Source organism: Chlorocebus sabaeus, chromosome X (genome assembly GCF_047675955.1).
Source record: "Chlorocebus sabaeus isolate Y175 chromosome X, mChlSab1.0.hap1, whole genome shotgun sequence".
NCBI lineage: Eukaryota > Metazoa > Chordata > Mammalia > Primates > Cercopithecidae > Chlorocebus > Chlorocebus sabaeus.
This window is the reverse complement of record NC_132933.1, coordinates 118050280-118073770: the sequence shown is the minus strand read 5'-3', so window position 1 is coordinate 118073770 and position 23491 is coordinate 118050280. Positions and strand designations below refer to the sequence as shown.

Genomic DNA, 23491 nt, shown 5'->3' with positions numbered 1-23491 from the left:
TCTCAGACAGAGAGGTTTCCAAGCGGTAGTAGCAATGTGTCTGTTTTGATTTTATGTACTGCACGTGTCTCGGCAGAAAAAAAGACTTTTTATTTTATTTTTTTCCTTGAGATACAGTCTTACTCTGTTGCCCAGGCTGGAATGCAATAGTGTGCTGTCGGCTCACTGTAGCCTCGAGCTCCCAGACTCCAGTGATTCTCCCATCTCAGCATCCTGAATAACTGGGACTAAGACTTCAAAGCTTTTTACTTTATTAGTGAGTATCTGTGGTGATACTGTGGCCAGTTTTATAGGTGTCTGACACTGTGTTTAGCCTGTAATAGGCACCTAAGAAATAGTTGCATAAATAAGTGAGGGAGTCAGTGGTTTATGAACCACTAGATTAAGATTCAGAAGCCTCCCAGGCCCAGGTCTGCCAGTAGCTACTAGGCAATCTTGAGCAAGTCACTTAAAGATTTGAATCAGATGTACTTCTGGATTCCTTCAGCCCTTTGGACCTTCGTTTTTATGACACCCCCAATTCTGACCGGCCTTTATGGGTGTAAGAAAATGAACACAAACAGTAGGGGGCAGCAGAACACTTCTGTTTTGTATTTTTAGCTCAAACTACCCTTTAAATCCTGAGAAATTTAATCTATTCCAATCTTGAAACAGCTTTTAAAAATCCATCTAACAGCCTAGATGGTTTTGTCAGTGTCTTCATTATTGACAGTCACAGAAGCTTATTTTGCAGTCTTCAAATCAGATATGACTGACAGGGTAAATTGAAGGCACCATAGAATGTTGCAGTTTGAGTCAAAAAGAACAATATATTCAAAGGTATTTTTATAAATGAAAATTAAAGCTCACATCAAATCATGTATTGAATCATGTATTGGGCTTTTAGTCTGCAAGCCCCTTTTCTAAACAGTCCCCTCTCTTTTCATTTCATTGGTTGATACTTTAATCCAAGCTTTGCTTCATAGAATGATGGTTGATAAATTAATTAACATACAATTGACTTCACATAATTGACTTGTCTAATGGTTGGAGTTATACATCACACATTTTCAGGATAACTATGTTTATTTTCAAAGAGATATACATCTTTAAGGGTACACATTTTGGAATTTGTTTCCAGTTCCTTATCAGAAAAAATAATGCTGCCTTAAGATCACCAGGGAAGCGGTAAAAAAGGGGAAAAAAACTGGATGTAAAAAAAGACTATTAGTAAATACACCTGCTGCAATTCCTAAGGTAATAGCCCTGTCAGGCAGTATTATTTATTCATGCTTTAGTTAGAGGTTTAGAAACTGCCATTGTGCTCTGTGAAATGCTTAACACACTGAAAACTTATAATTTGATAAAGCTTTAGCCAAGTTACCTTAAAAATATAGTAAATGCCTCTCAATTTTTATGTAATACAGCAAACACATACCTCTTCTGCATAAGAAAGGAGGATGGTAGAAAGGTTCATGAAACTTTAATGCTCATTTAAAAGTAATAAATCTGTTTACCTGCTGCAAAAAGCATGACCGCAACAGGTCTATAGAAACGCCTTCGAGATCCCACGCAGATAGAAATCAAACCCACCAGGAATGCAATGAGAATGATGGCAGCACCGCCCAGGAGTAAAGCCAGAGTAGCAATCTGCCAATCTGGAAAGAAAAAAGAAATTGTTTTTGAGTGGTAAGTCCTCAAAGAATCAACATAACTATGTTCAGCAGCCTTCACCTTGCAGTGGCTCAACAGATGTGATTTTACTGCATGCTAAGCATCCTTTGGTGTTTCAAATGTTTTGCAACAAAAATGAATAGGAAATGTACTTATTCAGAAAAGTCTCCTATGCTAAGCTCAGCAGAGTTTGTAGACCAGGGGTTTGCTAGGATTTTCTTCCAAGGACTCTATTACTCATTCATGTTAAATCAAGTGTCCCCTCCGTGACCTATTTTCAATATTATTATGATTTGAATTTTTATTGAGCAATAAAGTTCACAAATCGTAAGTATAGAAAGTAGAGAAGTAGATGAATTTTTATAGATATTTATATACCATCCAGATTAAAATACAGGACATTTCTATCACCCAGATTGTTTTCTTGCGCCCCTTCCCAGTCAATAATGACCCTCCCACCTGGGCTACTGAGGACATCCGTCACCACAGATTGAGTTTTGTCTATTCTTAAACTTCATATACATGGTATAAACTATTTTGCGTCTGGTGTTTAAGTTTCTCATATTCATCCATGTTGTTGCATGTGACGGTAGTATATTCTTTTTTTATTGCTATTTCTTAGAAAGCCTTCCTTAACCATATAAAAATCTCCAAAGTTTTTATCTGTCTCTCCTCCACTCCCTCTAAAACAACTCCCCATCAAATTAGCATCAGGAATATTGCTTGTTTTTTCCACTTCTTTTTTATTTGATTCTAGTCTCACTGTTGTATTTACCACCACGGGTGTGGGTTCTAAAATTAAGTATTCCCAGGGAGCCAGAATGGACTCTGAATGGCTGCTCAGCCCCTTCATTCATACATGGAAACAGTAAGCATATACTGATCACTTGTTATGTGCAGGCCTCTGTTCTCACACTCTTAGTGACACATAAACCTTGTTGAAATGCACTCATTTCTTATAAAACAAAAATGTAGAAATAATGTGATGAAAAACTGGCTCATTTTCCATTCATAAGAATGGTAAAATATTCTCTCAAAAGAGACAAAGTGAATCTATGAAAGTACTACACAGGTTGGAAAACATCATATAAAACTATACTATGGAAAGCAGCAGTTGTTTAAAAGCCCCAAGTGCCTCTTCTGGCCCTCAGTTTAATGTAAGTGCAGGAAATGCAAATGGATTTTAATCTATCATTAAATTGCAATGGATTCTATCCTAAGTCCAGAAGTCATGGTATTTTGATGCTTCCCTCTGAAATTATCCCCCCAGAAAGCTTCCAAAATACACTCTTGTTATGGTAGGATAAACGATGAGCAGAGGAATTGCCAATACCCTAAGATTTTCTTTTATTTATATTTGTATATCCCTGCCTCAAGCGTCCTCTTCCACATCCTCTCCTCCTACGAAATTGTGGATGCTTCACAGGCTCTCAGCTAGAACTTGCACTGCAATCAAGAAACAAACAGGGGGAAAATAGAACAAATCCAAACTTCTTAAAATATAAAGATGAATCACAACAAAGTGGAGAGCATCTTTTTAATGCCATCTATTTGTAACAAAGCGATACAACTTCAAACAAAAGTATATCTGGCTTTTAACTAGAAGTTAAAAGGATAGCCATACTGGGCTTTTTTTATTCCATAACAGTGTGTAGCTTTGAATTAAAAAGCCAAAAAAAAAAAAAATAGTCCTTACATTTGAAGTCTCTAAATTTCTTGGGAAAAGTTTATATAAGTGAACAATTATATTGCACTTTGGCATGATGGAAATTCTTCTAAAAACAGGTGTGTAAATTGAAATTTCTGAATTAAAAAAGTCAAAGTTTAATTATATAAAAGTGTACAATGAAAAAAATAAAATCCATCCATCCATCCATCCATCCATCCATCCATCCATCCATCTATCCAGTTCCTGGAGAGTTTAAGAAAGCCTATGCCAAATATGTTCTAGTTGGTCTATTTTTTTATAGAATGATTATTACTGTTAGCAACTTGTCCTAAATTATTTTACATAAGTAAAAACTTTAAAGCAGTGGCTTCATTTAAATCAAAATGTGACTAAATATCTACCCATATAAAATATCTTAAAAATGAAATATCTTAAAATAAAATATCTTAAAATGAAAGCACAACGGATCGCTTTTTCCTGATAAGCTCTTTCACATAGCTCAATGCGAAAAAAAATGTCACACATTTGACTGTTCACTTTCAGCCATAATTCAAATAGGAATTAATTTTGATCACTTTTCTCTATTTTAAACATCCTCAAAAAAATAGCTAAAATACACATGTTGTTTTGCATTTTATAAAGATAGACTAAGGTAGAAAATGATAAGCAAACTTTCCATATAAAGGGCCAGATGAGAAATATTTTTGGATTTATGATTTATGGTCTCTGTTGTACCCACTCAACTCTGCACGATAGTGTGAAAGCAGCCATAGACAATGTGTAAACAAGCTGGCTGTGCCCCAATAAAACTTATTTATTTATGTTTTTGAGACAGAGTCTCACTCTGTCACCCAGGCTGGAGTGCAGTGGCACGATCTCGGCTCACTGCAACCTCCGTCTCCTGGGTTCAAGTGATTCTCATGCCTCAGCCTCCCAAGTAGCAGGGATTACAGGCATGCACCACCACGCCCAGCTAATTTTTGTATTTTTAGTAGAGACCGGGTTCGCCATGTTGGTCAGGCTGGTCTCAAACTCCTGACTTCAAGTGATCCACCCGCCTTGGCCTCCCAAAGTGCTGGGATTATAGGCGTGAGCCACTGAGCCCAGCACCAATAAAACTTAATCTGCAAAAACAGGTGGTAGGTTGTTTTGGACTCCGTGGCTGAGCTGCTGTTTGCTAACCACTATGCTTTATATAGTATTTCAAATGTTGAACGTTTTTCTAGGTAAAGATCTCTTAAACTACAAAACACACAATGAAGTTAATTTAATAAATGAATAATACAGGAGTGCAAAGTGATGTTTAACCAATATAGCGACAGAAAATTCCAAAAAATTCCTAATCGCATTTTTTACATTTCCTCAATATAGTAATTCTTCATTTCATTTGGAAAATGAGTAAAATGCTATAGTAGAAAGCACCAGGAGAATAAAAATTAGTAAAAGGGACTAGAACCTAATTAGAAAAAGAACCTCCTATAGCATAGGAGATACTTCTAAAATGTAGATAAACGTAACCAGTTCTGGATTTTCTTCTACATGTCCTATGTTTATTTTCAGCACTGAGGTTGTAGCTAATGACAAAGTTACCCTAGATGTAAAGTCAACAAGGAGAAGCATCAGCATTACCACTGTTGTGATATTTCTACCTTTCCTTTGGTTCACAACCACAGACATGCCTGCTCAAACAGAAAAGTCATTTTATTTTCCAAAAGAAACTAGAAATGGGCCATGACTGCCACTGTTCTGGCCAAAACCTGGGGCTTAGACTGGATTATTGAGACTGTATCCCTGGCGAATGGTGCCAAATTTTAGAATTGTTGTCATTATATCCATTTGGAATGATTCACTCAGGCCAGTTGCCCAGAACCAAAACTTTAAATTGCTGATCAGTTTAACCTCAATCAGGAAGCTGAAAAAGTGGTTCGGTATGGCTATCATAGTCAAGGAGGTCCGAGGTACATTTCAAGGTTCAGTGTGGGTACTTTGGAGCTGCAAACAGGGCCTGTGGCGTCATATCTCTTTCAGTAAACAACTAGAATCCATTGTCCAAATAATAGCGCCAGCCTAAGAGGTGAACTAAAATCAGGGACTGTGTAAATCAGCCAGTTACCATTTCCCTCTCTCTTACTGAACAAGACTAAAATATGGGGAGTGAAAAAAAAAAGCGAAAAATATTTTATAGACACCTACTAATGGCCATTCAAATAATAGGCTGGGCTTTATATTGACACAGTTGGACAGATATTTACTTACCATCCGAAGTCCAATACTAGATTTAGCAAGAATATATACATAAGACTTGGACAATTTTACAGTCATATTGTGTAAGTGACCAGAAAACTTGTTCTACCCTGCCTTTTCCACTAAAAGATTTGCATGCCACAAATACTTGCTAACCTACACTCAGTGTTTGCAAAACAAATTAAAATTTCACAAAATTCTCTGTTTCCAGCACCATTTATTCAAAAAAGTCATGCATTTTAAGTTTTCACAATCAGTTAATTTCTGTATCAATCTTAGTTGTCCAATTATAGCCTTCACGGTATTTGGTCAGATGAGGTGTTAAGAGTCTGTAAAGATTTATTACTCCGCATTAGTTTTCTACCTTTCTATAAATAATATACCAATACTATAGTGGAACAGTAAACATAAACCAGACCTGCAGAACATCAATGACCATGGTGCTGTTTTACAAATTGCAGTGCTCTGCACAATTAAAACGAGCCATTGTTCAATGTCAGGCCAGCTGATTGGAAATCTGAGTTTGATTTCTGAGCCCACAGAGAACAGGTGAAATCAGTTTTGAGGAAATAACATACATCCTTGGTTGATAAATTGGTGAGGGCTCGAATGGGCCGGGAGGCATGTTTTGGATCTGAAGACCAAACCTGAAATCAGGCTGCCATGTTACGTGTCAGGTTCTCTCAAGAGAATTTTGGCAAAATTGACACAGTGACACACTGGGAGCATTCAAACTGCACCCAAAGAAGTGGAAGCTCAAAATAAGTGTATCCTTCTCTACTCGTGTTTTCTATAACAGAAAAAAAAAAAGTAAAATGAAAAAAAAAAAAAAAACTCCAGGAAAATATATACGCATAATAGTATATTCCTCTGGCAGTTACAGGATAAAAATCAGGCAGTCCCTATATACTACACCATCGAGTTCAACATTAAGATGCAACTCAGGAACTGATTTCAAGTCCTCTTTCAAGGTATTTTTATTAGGCGGCATCAGAGTTTCCAATGTCTATAAATGGTTTAGTATTCTGCAGAATTGTGCTGACTTACTTTAGCAGTGTAACATATGAGACTGGTCTGAAATCGCCACTACGTTATGAAAATTCTATGGACCACGTTATAATTGTCCAATTGGAGAACTGTCATTCCCTTGGGGAATTCATGATCAAAAGTCACTTCCAATTTTCAGAAAAGACAAAATTTTAACGAGGATACGTTTTCCGTATTTTCGAGCCAAGGGCAATGCACAAAACCAGTTCCTAAAGCTTTCTGCCTCCATTCACCTCATTTGGAAAAATTTCACTAGTCAAACACTCGCTAATTTATTTACCTCTGTAGCTATTGGTTATATGCTGAGATTCATTCTACTATATGTAAATCCCTGAGCACACAATGGCTATTTCCTTTAGAAAATTAGATATAATTAAAAAGCAATGGAAAAATATGTTTTAAACCTTAGAAACAGAAGTCCTACTGTTTAGGTGGGTAGTATTTCCCTCAATGTATTCTGTTGTTTTTATAGATGATTCTCCCTTTTCTATAATTCTCATCACAAATTAAAACAGATTTTTAAATCACGTTCTCATTTGTCAGACTGGCACTTGTATTTTCATTTTTGAATGCCTCCAAAAGGAAATTATATTATCCAAAATGATATCTATAACTGTAATAAAATAGTTTGCTAGACAAGTTAGAACAGTGATTTTTCCCTATCATCTTGAATTACAAGTTATATACAAATTCTCCCTAATTCACCCACACAGACTGGATTATTTTCGCTCATTCCCATCAAACATTCAGCTTTTCTAAATACTTGTATTCATTTGTAGGACATATTTATAGCAAAACATTTAAATTATATTGTTGAGAACTTAGTTAAGTTAGTATTGCTAATCCCATTCTATCATCAGAAACTGGAAATAGCGGGATGGTTTAGTACTAAAGGCAAAAAAAAAAAAAAGCTCAGATACAGAAGAATATTTCAAACTCACATTCCCTAAATTATCCATCTATTCACCAAAGACTATGTCTTTTTCCCAACTAGCTCACTTTGTCAGAAATTATGGCATTTAATTATTTTCACCAAATGTAACTAAAGAATTTTTCTTAATATTAATGCTACATATTTCTGAGTTTGGATAGGAAGGCTGTATCCTCACATACAAAGAATGGAATGCTATTTTGTGTAGAAATATAAACTTAGCCTAACTACTTCTAAAGGTATCAAATGATCTACTTAACTTTTAAAAGTTAGTCTGCATGTGACTAATGAAGTGGAAAACTGAAACCGTTACTGAGGCAGTTTAAATCTTGGTTTATTGGCTAAGTTGCATTCTGACCTAAATTTGTTGATACTGCATTAATTTTCCCCCACTCTGTGATGTAGACACAAAGAAAGGCAGCCAAGTGAATTCTGATTCTAATTTCAATAATTAAAATGACCACTTCTTTTATTAAAACAACTGATATCAAAACTATAATTTTTCTTGGGCAAAGAAATATTTCTTTGTATATGAGGATACAGCCTTTCTATCCAATATAAGGCAAGTAACTATTTGTATTTTATACATTTACAATATAAATACTATGTGTGTTGTGACACACAAAGCAAAATAGATGTTTGCAAAAGCAACTATGTTAGGTATCCATAGTAGTAATCAGGCTGGCAACAATTTGATTTCGAATACTACCCTTTAGGCCCATTCACAGATACAGACTGCCTCCAAAGTATGGTGCTAACCTGATTTTAAACTACAGACATAAATGACCCCAGGTAACCATCCAAACAGATGATGCAATTACCCTAATGACCGAAATGCATGTTCATTTTGCCAAATTTTGGAAAATCCCAGTTGTCCAAAATGCCAGACGGGTTACTAGTGTTTAACAATGACAATTTCATTCAAGATCTTGGAGCTGTTTTATGTTGATGTTAGAAAAAAAAAAAATACACATACTTTTTATTTTTAACAAATAAAGGAACATTTTAGCTGCTTCATAGAATTCTATCTTAGACAATTCAGTGGAAATGTAATTAATAATCTAAACACAGTAACATATGGTGTTTTTTCCTCAAATAAAACCATTTGAATACAGTATTTAGCAAAGAGCTTTGCTGTGAAGGCAAGTTCCAGTATGTGGACAAAAAGAAAGACATTATCAGCTCTAATGACTGCTGTTTCTTACCATACACCATCTTTGAAAGCTTTCATTAGCATTTGATGGTAACTAGTGTTATCTAACAGGTGCTGGTATTTTTCAATAATAATTTCTAATCGTGGTATTTTTACCAAGTTGTGATGACTTTGGTGTTTTGAACATTGTTCTTTTTTCACTCTTTGAATAAAAACCGAATTAGGTTACAACTAGGAAAACTTGATTATTTTGAAAAGCACAAAGAAAACCTACTACTCCAGGATTAGGAGTGGGTGAAACTTCCTCTAAGCAACTAAAGTTTCTGTGATGGGTTTAGGGGAGCTAAGAATAATCAAAGAGTAGAATGAAGAAAGCCAGACAGCCAGCCACGATGAGTATTAAGATATCCCTTTAGTAAATACAGAGGAATAAAACTGGCAAAGCTAGTACTCCCACCAGTTCCTTCTTAATGCCCCGCTGCAGAAATAGAACCTTTGTTTCCTCCTTCACAGCACTTTGCACATTTATTTAATTATTAATAATTTGTTTAAAACACACCATTTGTTTCACTCATCATTTTATTCTCACTACCTTCCACAAGGCCTGGAACACAGACTAACTGGCTGACTTTGTATCAGAATAATGTCTACCCCCTGCTAGAAAATCAATGACTATGTTTCAATGAAGTTAACTCATTGAGTACAAGTGAGAAGATGGGAAAATAGAGGGAAGCACTCGAATGTACCTCCCTTTAAGTTACCCAGAGGAGCTAAGAATAGATTCTAGGCTTCATTCACAGAGCATCATGGCAGCATTCTGGTGAATATTTGGTTTAGGGACCTTAAATATGATGGCAATAAAATCTTCTTTGATGAAAATTTGAGTTATTTTGTGTCTGTCCCTTTTTATGTACAGAGAATAAGTAATTCAGGGGTCTCAACTTCTATTTTTTTAACATTGTTTTGCCTAATAAACATACATTTTGAACAGAAAGCATAAATATTTGTGATCTTTTGAAACACGGCTCATTAAAATATCATTTTAAACCTCGTAACAGTCAATAAGCTGATAGAGACAAAGGTAATATAGATATTTTTTCCCGGTTCTTTGGAAGAGCATGGATGTTTCGTTATACATTTTTAAGTGAGAGTCCTTGGTGTTCATGATTAGAATAGAAAATTGATGATCTACAAGTGTCCCCAAATCACACATAAACCTAGGAGTAAAAATGTTAAGGAAAGGTGTCTTTGTCTAATTTTCAAGGGAGGTGAACCAATAGTTTGAAAAGATTAGTAAAATTTAACTGTCAGTGCCTTTAATGTGAGAGGTTGCAATTCTGCTGAAAGAACATTCAATCTTTTTTGATAAATTAATACATATTTTTAATAAAGCCAGAATGCAATTAAGTTATTGAATGAAAAATTAATATTCATTTAATCAACTTAAGAAACTTAACATAGCTGACTTCCACATAATTTTGGGAACTCTTATTCAATTTAAAATTAAGCTATTGTTAGCCAAGCCGAGAGCCAAATCAGGAAGGGAATCCCATTTGCAGTTGCCACAAAAAAATAAAAATAAAATAAAATATCTAGGAATGCAGCTAACCAGGGGGGAGAAATATCTATAGGGATAATTATAAAACACTGCTCAAATAAAGCACAGAAGACACAAACAAATGGAAAAACATTCCATGCTCATGGATAGGAAGAATCAATAGCATTAACATGGCCATACTGCCCAAAGGAATCTACAGATTCAATGCTATTACTATCAAATTACCTATGGCATTCTTCACAGAACTAGAAAACCTATTTTCAAATTCATATGGAACCAAAAAAAGAGCCCAAATAGCAAAGGCAATCCTATACAAAAAGAACAAAGTCGGTGGCATCACATTACCTGACTTCAAACTATACAACAGGGCTACAGTAACTAAAACAGCATGGTACTAGTAGTACAAAAACAGGCATATAGACCAATGGAACAGAATAGAGAGCCCAGAAATAAGGCTGCACACCTACAACCATGTGAACTTTGACAAAATTGACAAAAACAAGCAATGGAGAAAAGACTCCCTATTCAACAAATGATACTGGGATAACTCGCTAGGCATATACAGAAGATTGACCCCTTTCTTACACCACATACAAAATCAATTCAAGGTGGGTTAAAGATTTAAATGTAAAACCCAAAACCATAAACTATAAACTATGCTGTCAAACCTAGAAGACAAGGTAGGCAATACCATCCTGGACACAGGAATGGACAGAGATTTCATAACAAAGACACCAAAAGCAATTGCAACAAAAGCAATAATTGAAAAATTGGATCAATTAAAGTTAAGAGTTTCTGCAGAGCAAAAGCAACTATCAACAGAGTACACAACCTACAGAATGGGATAAAATATTTGCAAGCTATACATCTGACAAAGGTCTAATAGCCAGCATCTGTAAAGAACTTAAACGAATTTACAAGAGAAAAATAAACAACCCCATTAAGAATGGGCAAATGACATGAACAGACGCTTTTCAAAAGAAGACATCCATGTGTCCAATAGGCATATGAATAAAAAGCTCAACATCACTGATATTAGAGAAATGCAAATCAAAACCACAATGAGATACCATCTCACCCCATGGAGAATGGCTTCTATTAAAAAGTCAAAAAACTAACAGATGCTGGTAAGGTTTTGGATAAAAGGGAACACTTATACACAGTTAGTGGGAATGTATGTTAGTTTAACCATTGTAGAAAGCAGTATGGCGATTTCTCAAAGACCTAAAACAAGAACTACCATTCAACCCAGCAATCCCATTGCTGGGTATATGCCCAAAAGAACAGAAATTGTTCTACCATAAAGACACATGCAGGAGAATGTTCTCTGCAGCACAACTCACAATAGCAGACTTGGAATCAATTTAAATGTCAATCAATGACAGATGGGGTGAAGAAAGTGTGGTACATATACACCATGGAATACTATGCAGCCAGAAAACAAAAACAAAAACAAAAAACAAGGTCATGCATATTGTGAGAACATGGAAGGAGCTGTAGGCTATTATCCTTAGCACACTAACGCAGGAACAGAAAACCAAATACAGCATGTTCTCAGTTATCAGTGGGAGTTAAATCATGAGAACTCATGAACACAAAGAAGGGAATAACAGACACTGCGGTCAACTTGAGGGTTGAGGGTGGGAGGAGGGAGAGCATCAGGAAAAATAATAACTATTGGGTAATAGGCTTAATACCTGTACAAGAAACGCCAGTGACATGAGTTTACCTACATAACAAACCTGCACATGTCCCCTGAACCTAAAATAAAAGTTAAAACAAATTAAGCTTTTTCAAATTGTTTTGAGATGGAGTCTTGCTCTGCTGCCCAGGCTGGAGTGCAGTGGCACGATCTTGGCTCACTGCAACCTCTGCCTTCCAGGTTCAAATTATTTTCCTGCCTCAGCCTCCTGAGTAGCTGGTACTACGGGTGCCCGCAACCACGCCCAGTCAATTTTTTGTTTTTTTAGTGGAGACAGAGTTTCAACATGTTGGTCAGGCTGGTCTCGAACTCCTGACCTCGTGATTCACCCACCTCGGCCTCCCAAAGTGCTGGGATTACAGGCGTGAGCCACCGTGCCCAGCCAAGCCGTTGTTTTAACGTACCCCATCATGGAGAAACTTAAAGTAGAGGTGTTTATTTTTAAGCACTAGTCATGGTTAAAATGTAAATTTGATGGTAATAAACATCTGAAATGTACTTATCAACACAAATAATTCTATTTTCAGACTTTAATTCTATGTGAATTCAAATCATGGATGATAATCTTACAAAAAGTGGGCAGCTATTTCACATGCAGTCCTTCACCTCTTCATCCAAACTGCCATACATGACATCATTCAACAATCCTTCAAACACCAAGTGGCAGTTACCTACAATATTACAGAACATTTTAAAAACCAACCCTCCAAAAATACTATGGCAAAATGTATCCTCTCTACTGAGTCTTTAACATTGTATCCTTCCTCATTTTCCTTAATCATGTAATAAATGTGATTAGACTGGGTTATGTTAAAAATCTTGTCTATTTTAAACATGTTACAACTCTGTGATTCAATACATGGGCAGTAGTCAAGAGAAGAGTTATGTTATTAAAACAAAGGAAAAGGAAACAAACAAAAAATAACTCTAACTCCAACACTTCTCTGGCATTATAAAACTTGGCTCCTGTCTGGAACCTGAATGTTTTAGTGTTCATGTACCAAGCATATCATCAGATGCATTCACAACTTTCTAAAAAAAGAGTACAATCTTATCATACAACATAAAGTAGCAAATTACAGTCCCGATTCATAATCAGTTTGAGCCTTAGTTGTGTGAGACTAAACCAAAGATTCTGGAAGGTTTTATATGTATCTGTCTGTTTGTGGAAAAGTTAGGTTCTTGAGTTCGTTCCCTCTCCTATCCAAAGTACAAGTAACCGGTCATGAAAGCCATACGCTGGCTGAGGGAAGTTTCTGTCCCAGTCAGACATTATTTATATAATCAATTCAAAGTTCTTAAGTACAGAAGCTACAAAGCACAGACAAGCTGGTTGGCTATTTGTTGTTGTTGTTCTTCAAAGGCAATAAAGAATGCAGATTTGCATTTAGACTCAGCGTCAGACTGTGTGCTCCAAACATAGCCCAACAGCAACTCCTATCCCACATTCTCTTCTACAATGTGACCTTGCCACTGCTCCATCAAAAGGTGGCATTCAATTGTCCTTCCCTTAAATCCAAGCTGGCCATATGGCTCCTTTGTAACCAACTGAATGTGGTAGAAGAGATGTGTGATTTCTCAGCCTAGTTCGGAGAGCCTGGCTCTCTTATGACTCTTGCCCTGCGGGACTCACTCCATTTGTAAGAATTCCAACTCTCCTAAGACCACAATGCTAGAAAGGCCACCTGTAGGCATTCCAGGGAGAGTCACAGCTTTGCTCAGTATCTCACGGCTTTCCCTACCAAGGTGACAAACCTGTGAGTGAAATCATTTGGAAAATGACCCTATAGTTCCAGACGTTCCGCTTCCTAGCCATTCAAGCTATCTTCAGCAAGGGCTCCAGACATCCATCCTCATTATGTCCTATCTGAATTCCTGACCCACAGAATTCATGAGTATAATAAAATGGCTATTTTATACGACTAACTTTTGTTGTGGTTAGTTTCCCGGCATTAGCAACTGGAATACTCTTGGTAAGAATCTGTCTTTACCACCAGTTAATTGAGACCCTGGTAATCTTAACAAAAATCCAAAGTTTCCTCAATAATATATACGGATAACTTTAGCTACCTTGCAAGTTTATTGTGACATTGGGGATAACTGAGGTGTCTGGCCTGTAATAGTACTGAATAAAAGGATAATAGATTTGTGATCAACCAAGAGCATTGTTACATGCTAGGTAATGTATATCAAAATTTAAATTTAAAATTAACAAGGTACTTCATTATGCAATGCATTATGCAATGCAGGGACTTTACTCCTTAAAGGGGAAAAATCTTCAATTATTGAAAAAAGTATCACTGGGTTTTACTGAATATATAACCAGGAAGAAACATAACACTAACAAACAGACACTTTCCTATATTTAATCTTTATGATAAACCAGACATTAAGTTGTATGAGGTCACATGATTGGTAAGTGGCCAAGTTCAGGTCAGTTAGAATCCAATGTCTCGTGAATTCTCCAAAATACTACTCTACTGTGACACAGAATTACATTATAATTTAGCATAGCTCACATGGAAGTTTGTTGTGGTATTTATTTATTTATTCAGTTAGTTATTTGGGGGTAGCCCTCAGAACCAGAAGAGGTTCAGGGAGCTCCCTGCTGTGGTATTTAGGTTAGGTATTCCAGAGACATATTTTGAAGCATCTATATCCCTTTCACTAACATGTCTAGTAGCACTGACTATACCTATGGTCTCTGTAAGCGGTCTTACTATTAAACAAAAACTTGCAGGAAATTTCCTGAAATGTATTCCCGACAGCAGGTGAAATCTATTGCTTGAGATATGCTTTTGTTTGTTTTTGTTTGGTTTTGAAATGTTTTATTAAAGGCCAGGCTTTTCCCACCCCCATCAAATCCCTTAGCTGCCAAGACTCATCTAAGTGGCTCCCTGGGGATTATAATCCTTCTAAGAATGTGAGCAAAAGAGAAATTATATCTGTTCACAAATTAAAATGTCCTTTGTAAAAGTAAATCTAAGGAACTTGAAAATCTAAAAGACATTAACAGAAAGCCATCAGGAAAATCTTGAAATAAGTTATACTTGGTTTTCTCTGGCTTATCAGTGGAGAAAGTTTTGGTGCTCTCTGGTACTCCTAACTGTCCACCCGTCTATGCTGTCTAGGTTAAAGAAAACTGCATTTATTCTTCTTATGCTCTTTTCAAGGAAGTTAGAAGTGGGTATAACGATGGTGACTTCCAGGCTTGCTGGGCTATTTGTAAAAATGCATCAATACCAACACATTTCAAGCAACAAGCTGAACCTTCCCTGGAGCAAATCACATTGTGAGGTTTCCTAATGAAACTGTGTTTTTGAATTAAGGAATAAATGCAAAATATGAACAGACGAAACATGTTTGAACTCAGAATCACTATATCTCAGATTTGCTAAGATTTGCAAGTGGTTAGGCAGTTCCATGTATCTTTAACACCTAAGATAGGCTTTCTTATAAATTCCTTTTAAAGTAGCTTTTTATATTGAAGTTAAAAAAAGATCTACATATAAAGCACCCTAAAAAGAATTTCTTGTCAATTAGAAATAATAATATTCACTTGTGATTAGCATACGGTATACTGCCATTTCAAAACTACCAGTGACTCATGTTACAAATGCAGCTATTTTTAGGATAGTATGTGAATGATGTTAACAATATCCCTTGAAAAAGGTACTATTTGATCAAGTATTTTGTGGATGAAAAAACAGAAAAAATGAATTTGTCATATCCCTAAATTACTGTTAGTAAAAGTGTTCACTTGGCCATCTGTATGTCCTTGCTTTTTGCTTAGTCAACAAATTACAGACACCAAAAAGCAATATGCTTTATATGAAATAGCTATGTATTTACACATTTTAAAGAAGAAATGTAAAGTCTCCTTAGACGTTATACAGCACATTTGATATCAAATTTAGGGCATCAGCATTCTGTATACATTTGTGCCTATCCTATTTACACTAAGGATTCTTGTAATTGCTGTGAAACCCTAGCAACTATGTCCTAGAAATAAAGTTAGCAAACTAAATGTGACTAAGCAGAAGTGTAAAATATTACTATAATTTGTGTAAGATTTAAGGTTTATTAAAAGGTTCCCCAAAACCAGTACTGGGGAAAACTATCCTAAGAAAGAATTCTGTGGCCAGCAGCCATGTGAGTACTGCGTATTCTAAACTTCCTAACAAGCACACTTTATTATTTTTTTTCTTTCCACCATTAATCACAGTCAATTAGCCGCTTTCTCATATGTCTTTTTGGAACACTTAGAACTTAAGATGAGTGCCTCAACTGTCCTCCATACATTGAATTGGGACAGCAGAGAAAAGCATTACGGCTGACTGACAACCGGATTACTGGTTCGTACTAGAAGAGCTGACGCAACCTTCAATACACCAGAACACAAGAAGCATGGTTCTACTTTTGCTTAAAATCATAAAACAGGTTATAAACAGCAAACGATGCACATTTGGTACCAAAATTAAAATGCAAGTTTAAAAATAATGGCTTAGGGGAAAGTTTCAGTGGAAACTGGGTCTAAGTAGGGCATACTATTGAGTAGAAACATTCCTGAAATGCTCCTTCAGTAAATACAGGCCTGCCTTTTCACAGCAGTTTTAATTCTAATTAAGACAAACATTTTAAATTAAGCCTTAAATATCCTGGTGAAGGCTCTTCAGTAAAATTGTCCTTGGTGGTTCCTCCCAAGGTAATTTATTTTGAAAGACAGAGATGTGGATCTCTTAAAATCTTCACAGAAGACGTTTCCCTCCCTGTTTTCTGCTACTCCACACAGCAAACAGAATGAAAAAAGCTGCTTGCCCTTTGGAACAGACAAGAAAAGCACTGCTGGTTTTGATTCGGGCATTCCCCTTCCTTTCAAAACACTGGTGGAGAGAAACTTCAAGTTCACACAACATAAGAAAGCACATGTTGTAAAGTGGGGACACAGAGCAATATTCCATATCTTGCTTCCTTTCCTCCACCCCCACCCTGCGTCCCACCATCACCGTGGAGAGCAAAAAATGAACTGCTATTATATACACAGAAAGTCAAGAACTTGTTCCAGAAAACCTCTAACAAAACCATCTCTACTTTTTACCCATTTGCTTATGAATTCTACTTTATCTGGGCTGAAAACTATTTTTTAAGGCAAGATAAGATGAAAGCTGGTTTTCAGAAACACAAATAGAAATATACACTGGGCTATGACTTTCAGCAAGGGGGTAGAATAAACGGGGAAAAATCCCAAACTGGGCCTGCCTTTGATTTTTACTTTGCAGAGTGATATTACCGCTATGTTTGCATTAGGCTTGTGTCTCCATACTTCCTTGACTAGAGAGGAAAAAAGCTGAGATAAATGGGTATGGAGGCAATTAAGAAAAGGTTAGCAAACACTGTATGTTGCTCTACAAACTCGAGCTGGCTTCTCCCCATTCCCTACATTCCTGGCCAAGAAAAATGGATAGTGGCCTAAAAAGCAAATGTGAGTTGAAACTGGTTTCTCTAACCTATCTGAAAAGTCTTTATGCAATCAGGGGGCTATTATTTCAGGAGACAGAGAGAAAGGGGCAAAACATTCACGTTGCTAAGGAGACGTGCAGAAGCTGTCATTCCTACATAAATTTTATTATTGAAGAGGGGAAAGGAGATATTTTCGCCAAAGTTTATTTGGATCCCCTGGTTACCGAAGAAAGAAATTGTGCCGATTTATTTTATCTTTAGTTGTAAACAGCCAACCCTGAAAGAATTGAAGGACCTAAATGTTGACCTCCTGCTGCCAACCAGTTCCCTCCACAGTGAATTAACCAACAAAGAGGAAACCCTTCAATGGGAATTTTGAGGTAGTATCAAAGAAAAAGCCTTTTTTAAACACAAAATTAAATTTACAGAAGAAACTTAATCAAATGAACTAATCTGTGTTATAACAGGAAACCAAAGACAAAGGAAAATCAGATTTTTGTGGCTTTTTGTGCTATTTCAACTTTGTTACAACTTGAAACGTTTCCAGGAAAGCTTTATAAATAGTCCCGAGAAGACATGAAACTGGAAGGAATGTAATGAGTTTCTCAGGTGTCTATGTGTGTGTGTGGGGGTGTGTGTGAGTGTGTGTGTGTGTGTGAGAGAGAGAGAGACAGAGAGAGAGAGAGAGAGAGAGAGAGAGAAAACCGCCGGCAGGTCCTCTCCCTTTATTCCCCTTTCTCTGCGCTGACACCAGCAGTTGAAGAATCAAAATTAGAAAGGAAGGGGTTTGTAGCAAGAAATCATAAGTTGACAGATTTCTGCTAAGGGCATAACTGGGGGGCCAGGGAAGGCAACTGGAGGGTCAGGGAGGGCGTAAAGCAGTAAAGCCCCCTGGGACTGGTAACCTCAGTAGCTACCTTATTCTCCACTTACCACCCCCATCTTATCCATTTGCAGCTTTCAGCGCTGGCGGAATAAAGCACAACTTTCTAGGCATCTGTGAGTAGCTCATGGAGAAAAGAAAGGTCTGGAGGAGAGAAGAGTTACTCAGAGTGGCAGAGAAAGAAAGGCAACTCGCAGTCAACGGCGGCGTCACCAAAAAAGGAAAGGAAAATAAGCCTGTCCCTCTCCCAACTCTTCATATCCATCAAAAACGTAAGGAAATAAAATCCAAACGGAAATACATTGGTGAAAACGCAGATAAGGGGGAGTGAAACCGGCAGAAATGTGAACACTAGGCAAATTCGTCCTCGAGAGAGGAGGGAAAAAAGAGTGGGGAAGACCGAACAGAGAACCCCCGCAGCATCTCGGTGGAGTTGGGGAGTTTTTGCCTGCTTCTTTTTTAACGGGGGTGTGGAAGGCGTCGCATTTTTTACACAGCCACATGGCTCTCGCCTCAAATGATAACAAATACCCAAAATAGCGTACGTGTTACTCCAGAACAGGAGGAATGGCCACGGGGGAGGGAGAGGGCGTGGGCTGTCGCTTTAGGTTTGGCGACCAGGGATGTGGAGGGAAGAGGGGTGGAGGCCAGGAAGGTGGCTGGAGCCCCAGGATCCGAGAAGGGCCTGGACGGGGTGGGACGGGCCAGGGCAGGGGACACGGGGAGGTGGGGACAGGTGGTGACTGTCCTGGCAGTGGGACGCGAGGCAGTCCGGGGCGGGAGGCAGGGGTCGCGGCGCGCCGGGCCCTCACCGCTGCTGAGCGTGGACTCGCAGTGCCAGATGTCCAAGCTGGCGGGTTTCCGGCAGGACTCCCACAACGACAGGTAGTACTGGTGGTCAGCCGTGACCCAGGCCGGGCTCAGCACAGCCCCCAGGTCCAGACACAGCGCCAGAAAGATGCACACCAGCCCGACCAGCTTCAAGGGGGTCAGCACCGACACGCGCACCTCCTCCATGCCGCTGCCCGCCGAAGCCATTCCTGGGAGCCGCTGTCTACTGCCCCGCCGCAGGCGAGGACGCCAGGCGGGTCCGGAGAGCCGGGAGCCGGACCTCTCAAGGGGGGAAGCCGCCGAGCCGCCACGCGCGGGGACTAGCTCCCTCGGGGCTCTGCGCGCCCCCTGCCGCGCGGCCAAGGTGGGTCTGCGGAGGCGGCCGGCCGGGTGGGGGTCGTCGGCAGCCGCAGCGACGTCTATTCCACCCCGGACCTTCGCTGCCGGCCCCGCGCCGCGCTCTGCCCGCGCTCGCGCCCGCTCCGCCCGGCTCGGCCGGGCTCGCTCCGCCCCGGCCCCTCCCCGGGCTGCGGGAGGCGGTGCCGAACGGGGAGGGGCGGAGGGCCAGCACTTGGTGGCTTAGGCTCCAGTTCCCAGTGCCGGAGGCTCGCGCCTGTCCCGCCCCTACCCCGCCTCTGGCCCGCGGGCGGAGCCCGGTGCCAGCCCGCGCCCCCGAGCGCGCGGCAGTTCCTTGAAGCAGCCCCGCGCCCCGCCCGGCCCTCGCCCGGCCCTGGCCCGGCCCCCAGCCTCACTGACTCCAGGTCGCCGGGCTCTCCCCCTTCGCCCAGTCACGTGGGTTTCCTTTTCTTAGGGAGCAAGAGTGGGCCGTTTTCTAGAAGGCGCCAGAAGTGGATTCCTAGGTTTCCTAAGCTGTGCTTCTTGGAGCAAGGACAGGTCCTCTGTCTCAGTGATGTAACACGCCCCTCCCCGGCCAATTTCACGTCCTGAGAGATTTGGAGGAAGGAGAAGAAAAGTGACTAAATGCATTTCGCCCTCTTTTCAAAACCAGAACGGGCCCAGGAGTCCCCTGGTTTTACCTATTTCCGCACTTCTCCGCTAGCCTGCTGCCACTTCTGTTCTCCGGGCTCGCCTGCTTTTGCGCACCCCCCCCCCCCCCCACCCCACCGCCTTGAAGGGCATTTGCTCTGAAAACGCAAGCGCTAAAAAGGAAACGAGAGCTACTGCAAAATATGAAGTAAATCTTATTTGCGTCTCCACTGCTCTGCCCTTTGGGTGTTGGCTAAAACCTTTATTAATTCCGCTTTGCATTATGCCAAGCTGGATCTAATTCCCCTCCTGGGTATTAAGATGTCCTTGTCCTTAGCAAGATCTAGCCCAGGACCTGCAATAGGAAAAGTGATGTGTATATTTCCTGAATGGGAAACTAAGCAATCTACAAATACTTATTGAACATCTAAGGTCTAAGGATTCAGCACAATAGGACATCGTCCTGTTCTTAAGCAGATGCACCATATTTTCCCCCTATATGTGAGAACTAAACACCTCTTGAAATTGAAATTCTGTTAATTGCCTGGTTCAGTATGTGATTTGTGGGTTATCTGTCTTTTGTAGCTCTTTGACTCATCTCCATCTTTTCTATAAAAGAAATAATTTACTGAATAGATGAGTGAGGAGGGCGATGTTTCCAGATCTTTAGTCATCCCCAAAATTTGGTGAGACTCCCAAGACAGTGGTTAAGAGCCGAAGAATGCAAGAAACACGTTCTCTCTTTTATGAAACACAATCCTCAGTGTTGCAAGATTTCATACTTTTGGTTGATAAAAATTATTTTCCCCCAACCACATCTCTCCATACGTTGAACACATGTTGACTGCAGCAACACTTTAGGTGTAAGAAACAATCGAGTTAGTGTCAAATGAAAACGAACCTAATATAAAATAAAAACGCCCGAGCTTTTCTTATATTTACAATTTCGGGAACTTTTCTCCCACCTCTCAATCATTACCATGATAATTATTGCAGGACCCTTAACAAAGAATGCCTAGAGCATCCAGACCTCACTAACCTCCAAATCCCAAAGGGCTTCTTGGTTTCTCAACTAGAAAGAAGCCTAAGTGCATCTTCTCCTTAAAAACTTAGGGAACACTGAAAAATTTACAAACCGGGACAATTAATAGGTGACCAGGATTGTGTGACTGTTCTTTTATCTAGATTTATAATGTGTATTCAAAAGTAATAAGAAAATGTCTTGAGTATGTTTTCAAAGATATAAAGAAATCTTTATTTTGTCTCCAGCTTCTATCATCTTCTCTTTAATAAGCTTATTTTCCAATCAGCCAATAGTTTTCTTTATTCTCTTCAATGTAGGCTTTCTTTCCCCTCTACCCCTACTCCAACCCCCACCTCCACCCACATTTTTGCTTAATTTTTTCTGGCTTGTTCTCAACTGCTTACTTGAGTTACTCCATCCTTCTTTATGCTGCCTAAAAAATTGTCTCTATGCTGTCTCCAAATTTAGAAAAGTAAACCATTTTTAACAAAAAGTCAAATTCTCCTAAAAACTCTATTCCTCTATTAATAATTTATAGAATTTTGCACAACATAAGGCCCATCAACCACCCCGAATCCTCAATTTCAAAATACAATAAACTCTCAGAAGTATTTTTTTTTCTTTTCATGTATTTGTAGCAAACTCAAGGGCACAGGGACACTTCCTCTCCACCTGCTGAAGGTTCACTGAAAATGAACTGAGAAAAGGCAGATTATTTGGAGGAAAAAATGCATATAAAACTTATTTTATGTGCAGAGGGGAAAAAAAATCACAGGAGTGTGATTACCCAATAACCCATTGAGGTCCAGATGCTTATATACCCTTCTTCATAGAAAGAGAGATGGGAGTGTAGGAGTAAATGATTGCCCAGGGAAACTGGGCTCAAAGAACAATGGCCTGAAACAAAGTTTTTCTGAGTTCTGGGGAAAGTGGTGGTAAGGTGAGGGGCAGAATGTCACTGTGAACAAAGGTTGTCTAGTAATGCAGATTGGACCTCCCAGGTAATTTCTGAACTACCCTGGAAATAATAGATGAAAAGGCAGTCCTGACATGGTGAGAACTCCCAGTCTCTTCTGGGTGGTTAATCTTTCCTGGTTATTTGATGAGATTCCAAGGGAAGGGATCTTAAGATAATTGCATTTTTTTGAAAAGGAGTTTTCTTAGTTAGATAAGGAAATTCCAGAGGGAATTCCTCCTGGTGCTTCAGGAAACAATGAGAGTCAGAGAGACAGAGAGGCAGGGAAAAGTCAGAGAGAGACCTTGAGGCTGATTCTTGAATTCAGCATGTCAAAGCACCATATTTGGGGGTTTTGTTTTATCATCCAAAAGACCACCAGGATGGCTAAATAGTAGAAAGAAGAGCTTTATTGTCGATATTAGTTTTCAAACTGGGAAGAGAAGGTCTCTGGCAGGAGCCGAAGGTGCTCCCTCTTTGAATAGGGGAAGGACAGGTTGGGTTTTATACCTCAGGCGGTCCATATTACAAAATATAATCATACATATTCAGCAAGTTTGGAAGAAAAGCTATACATACTTTTCAGAGGAAAAGAACGCATGCCCAATGGGTAAACGTATATGTAACATCCCATGTTCACTTTGGGACAGGGTCTTAGCACTCAAATGAGGTGGAATTTGGCTCTTTACATCAAAAGGTGAACTGCATGACACAAAGACAGTTTCTGTGCAGCCTCTATAAGCTGGCTGAAATTTGCTTAAGGTCTGTAATTGCTTATCAGAAGAGAATGTTTATAAGGCCCATATTATGTCCAGTCAGAGTTGCAGTGGTCTCTGTTGTAAATTAGTTAGTAGGAATCTGATAAATCCTATTGTTTGGAAGTTCAGAGCAGTAGGAATCTGTAAATCTGCCATGCTAGCTAGGCCCTGAACCCTAGACCCATAAGTCATTTTGTTTCCTTAACCATAGGTTCATATTAGCTAATATAGGGGCATCTGTTTCTCAGATTAGAGCTTTATGATCCCCAGCAGTGGGAAAACATATTTCAAACTGATGTGAGGCTATCTGTGGTTTCAATTTATCCCGTTTAGTGTGAAGAAATATGTAGGCAGAGATCCTGTTGTAAAATTTACAGTGTATGCATCATAGTATTCTTCAAATATCTGAAAAGTCATGATTTGCCCAACATAGCTGGCCCCAAAAGTTTCATATGAAAGACAGTAGACTTGGCCGGGAGTGGTGGCTCATGCTTGTAATCCCAGCACTTTGGGAGGATGAGGCAGGTGGATCAATTGAGGTCAGGAGTTTGAGACCAGACTGGCCAACAGGGCGAAACCCCGTCTCTACTAAAAATACAAAAATTAGCCGGGCGTGGTCGTGCATGCCTATAATCC

General features: G+C 39.1%; 1 protein-coding gene and 1 long non-coding RNA gene across 2 annotated transcripts in view; one reads left to right on the top strand and one right to left on the bottom strand.

Annotated features, from left to right (window-relative positions):
* Window positions 1-19611, bottom strand: part of TMEM47 (transmembrane protein 47) — a 30601-nt gene extending 10990 nt beyond the window's left edge. The window contains exons 1-2 of the mRNA XM_007991391.3: window positions 19113-19611; window positions 1497-1637 (exon numbers count right to left, since the gene is read on the bottom strand). Of these exons, the coding sequence (XP_007989582.1) occupies window positions 1497-1637; window positions 19113-19338 (367 nt within the window). The 5' untranslated portion in view covers window positions 19339-19611. The remainder of the gene's footprint in view (window positions 1-1496; window positions 1638-19112) is intronic.
* LOC140710897 (uncharacterized) lies at window positions 18037-19277 on the top strand. The gene is made up of 3 exons (XR_012092050.1): window positions 18037-18202; window positions 18375-18572; window positions 19169-19277. It is a non-coding gene; the product is annotated as an uncharacterized lncRNA (long non-coding RNA).
* Window positions 19612-23491: the final 3880 nt, after the last annotated feature.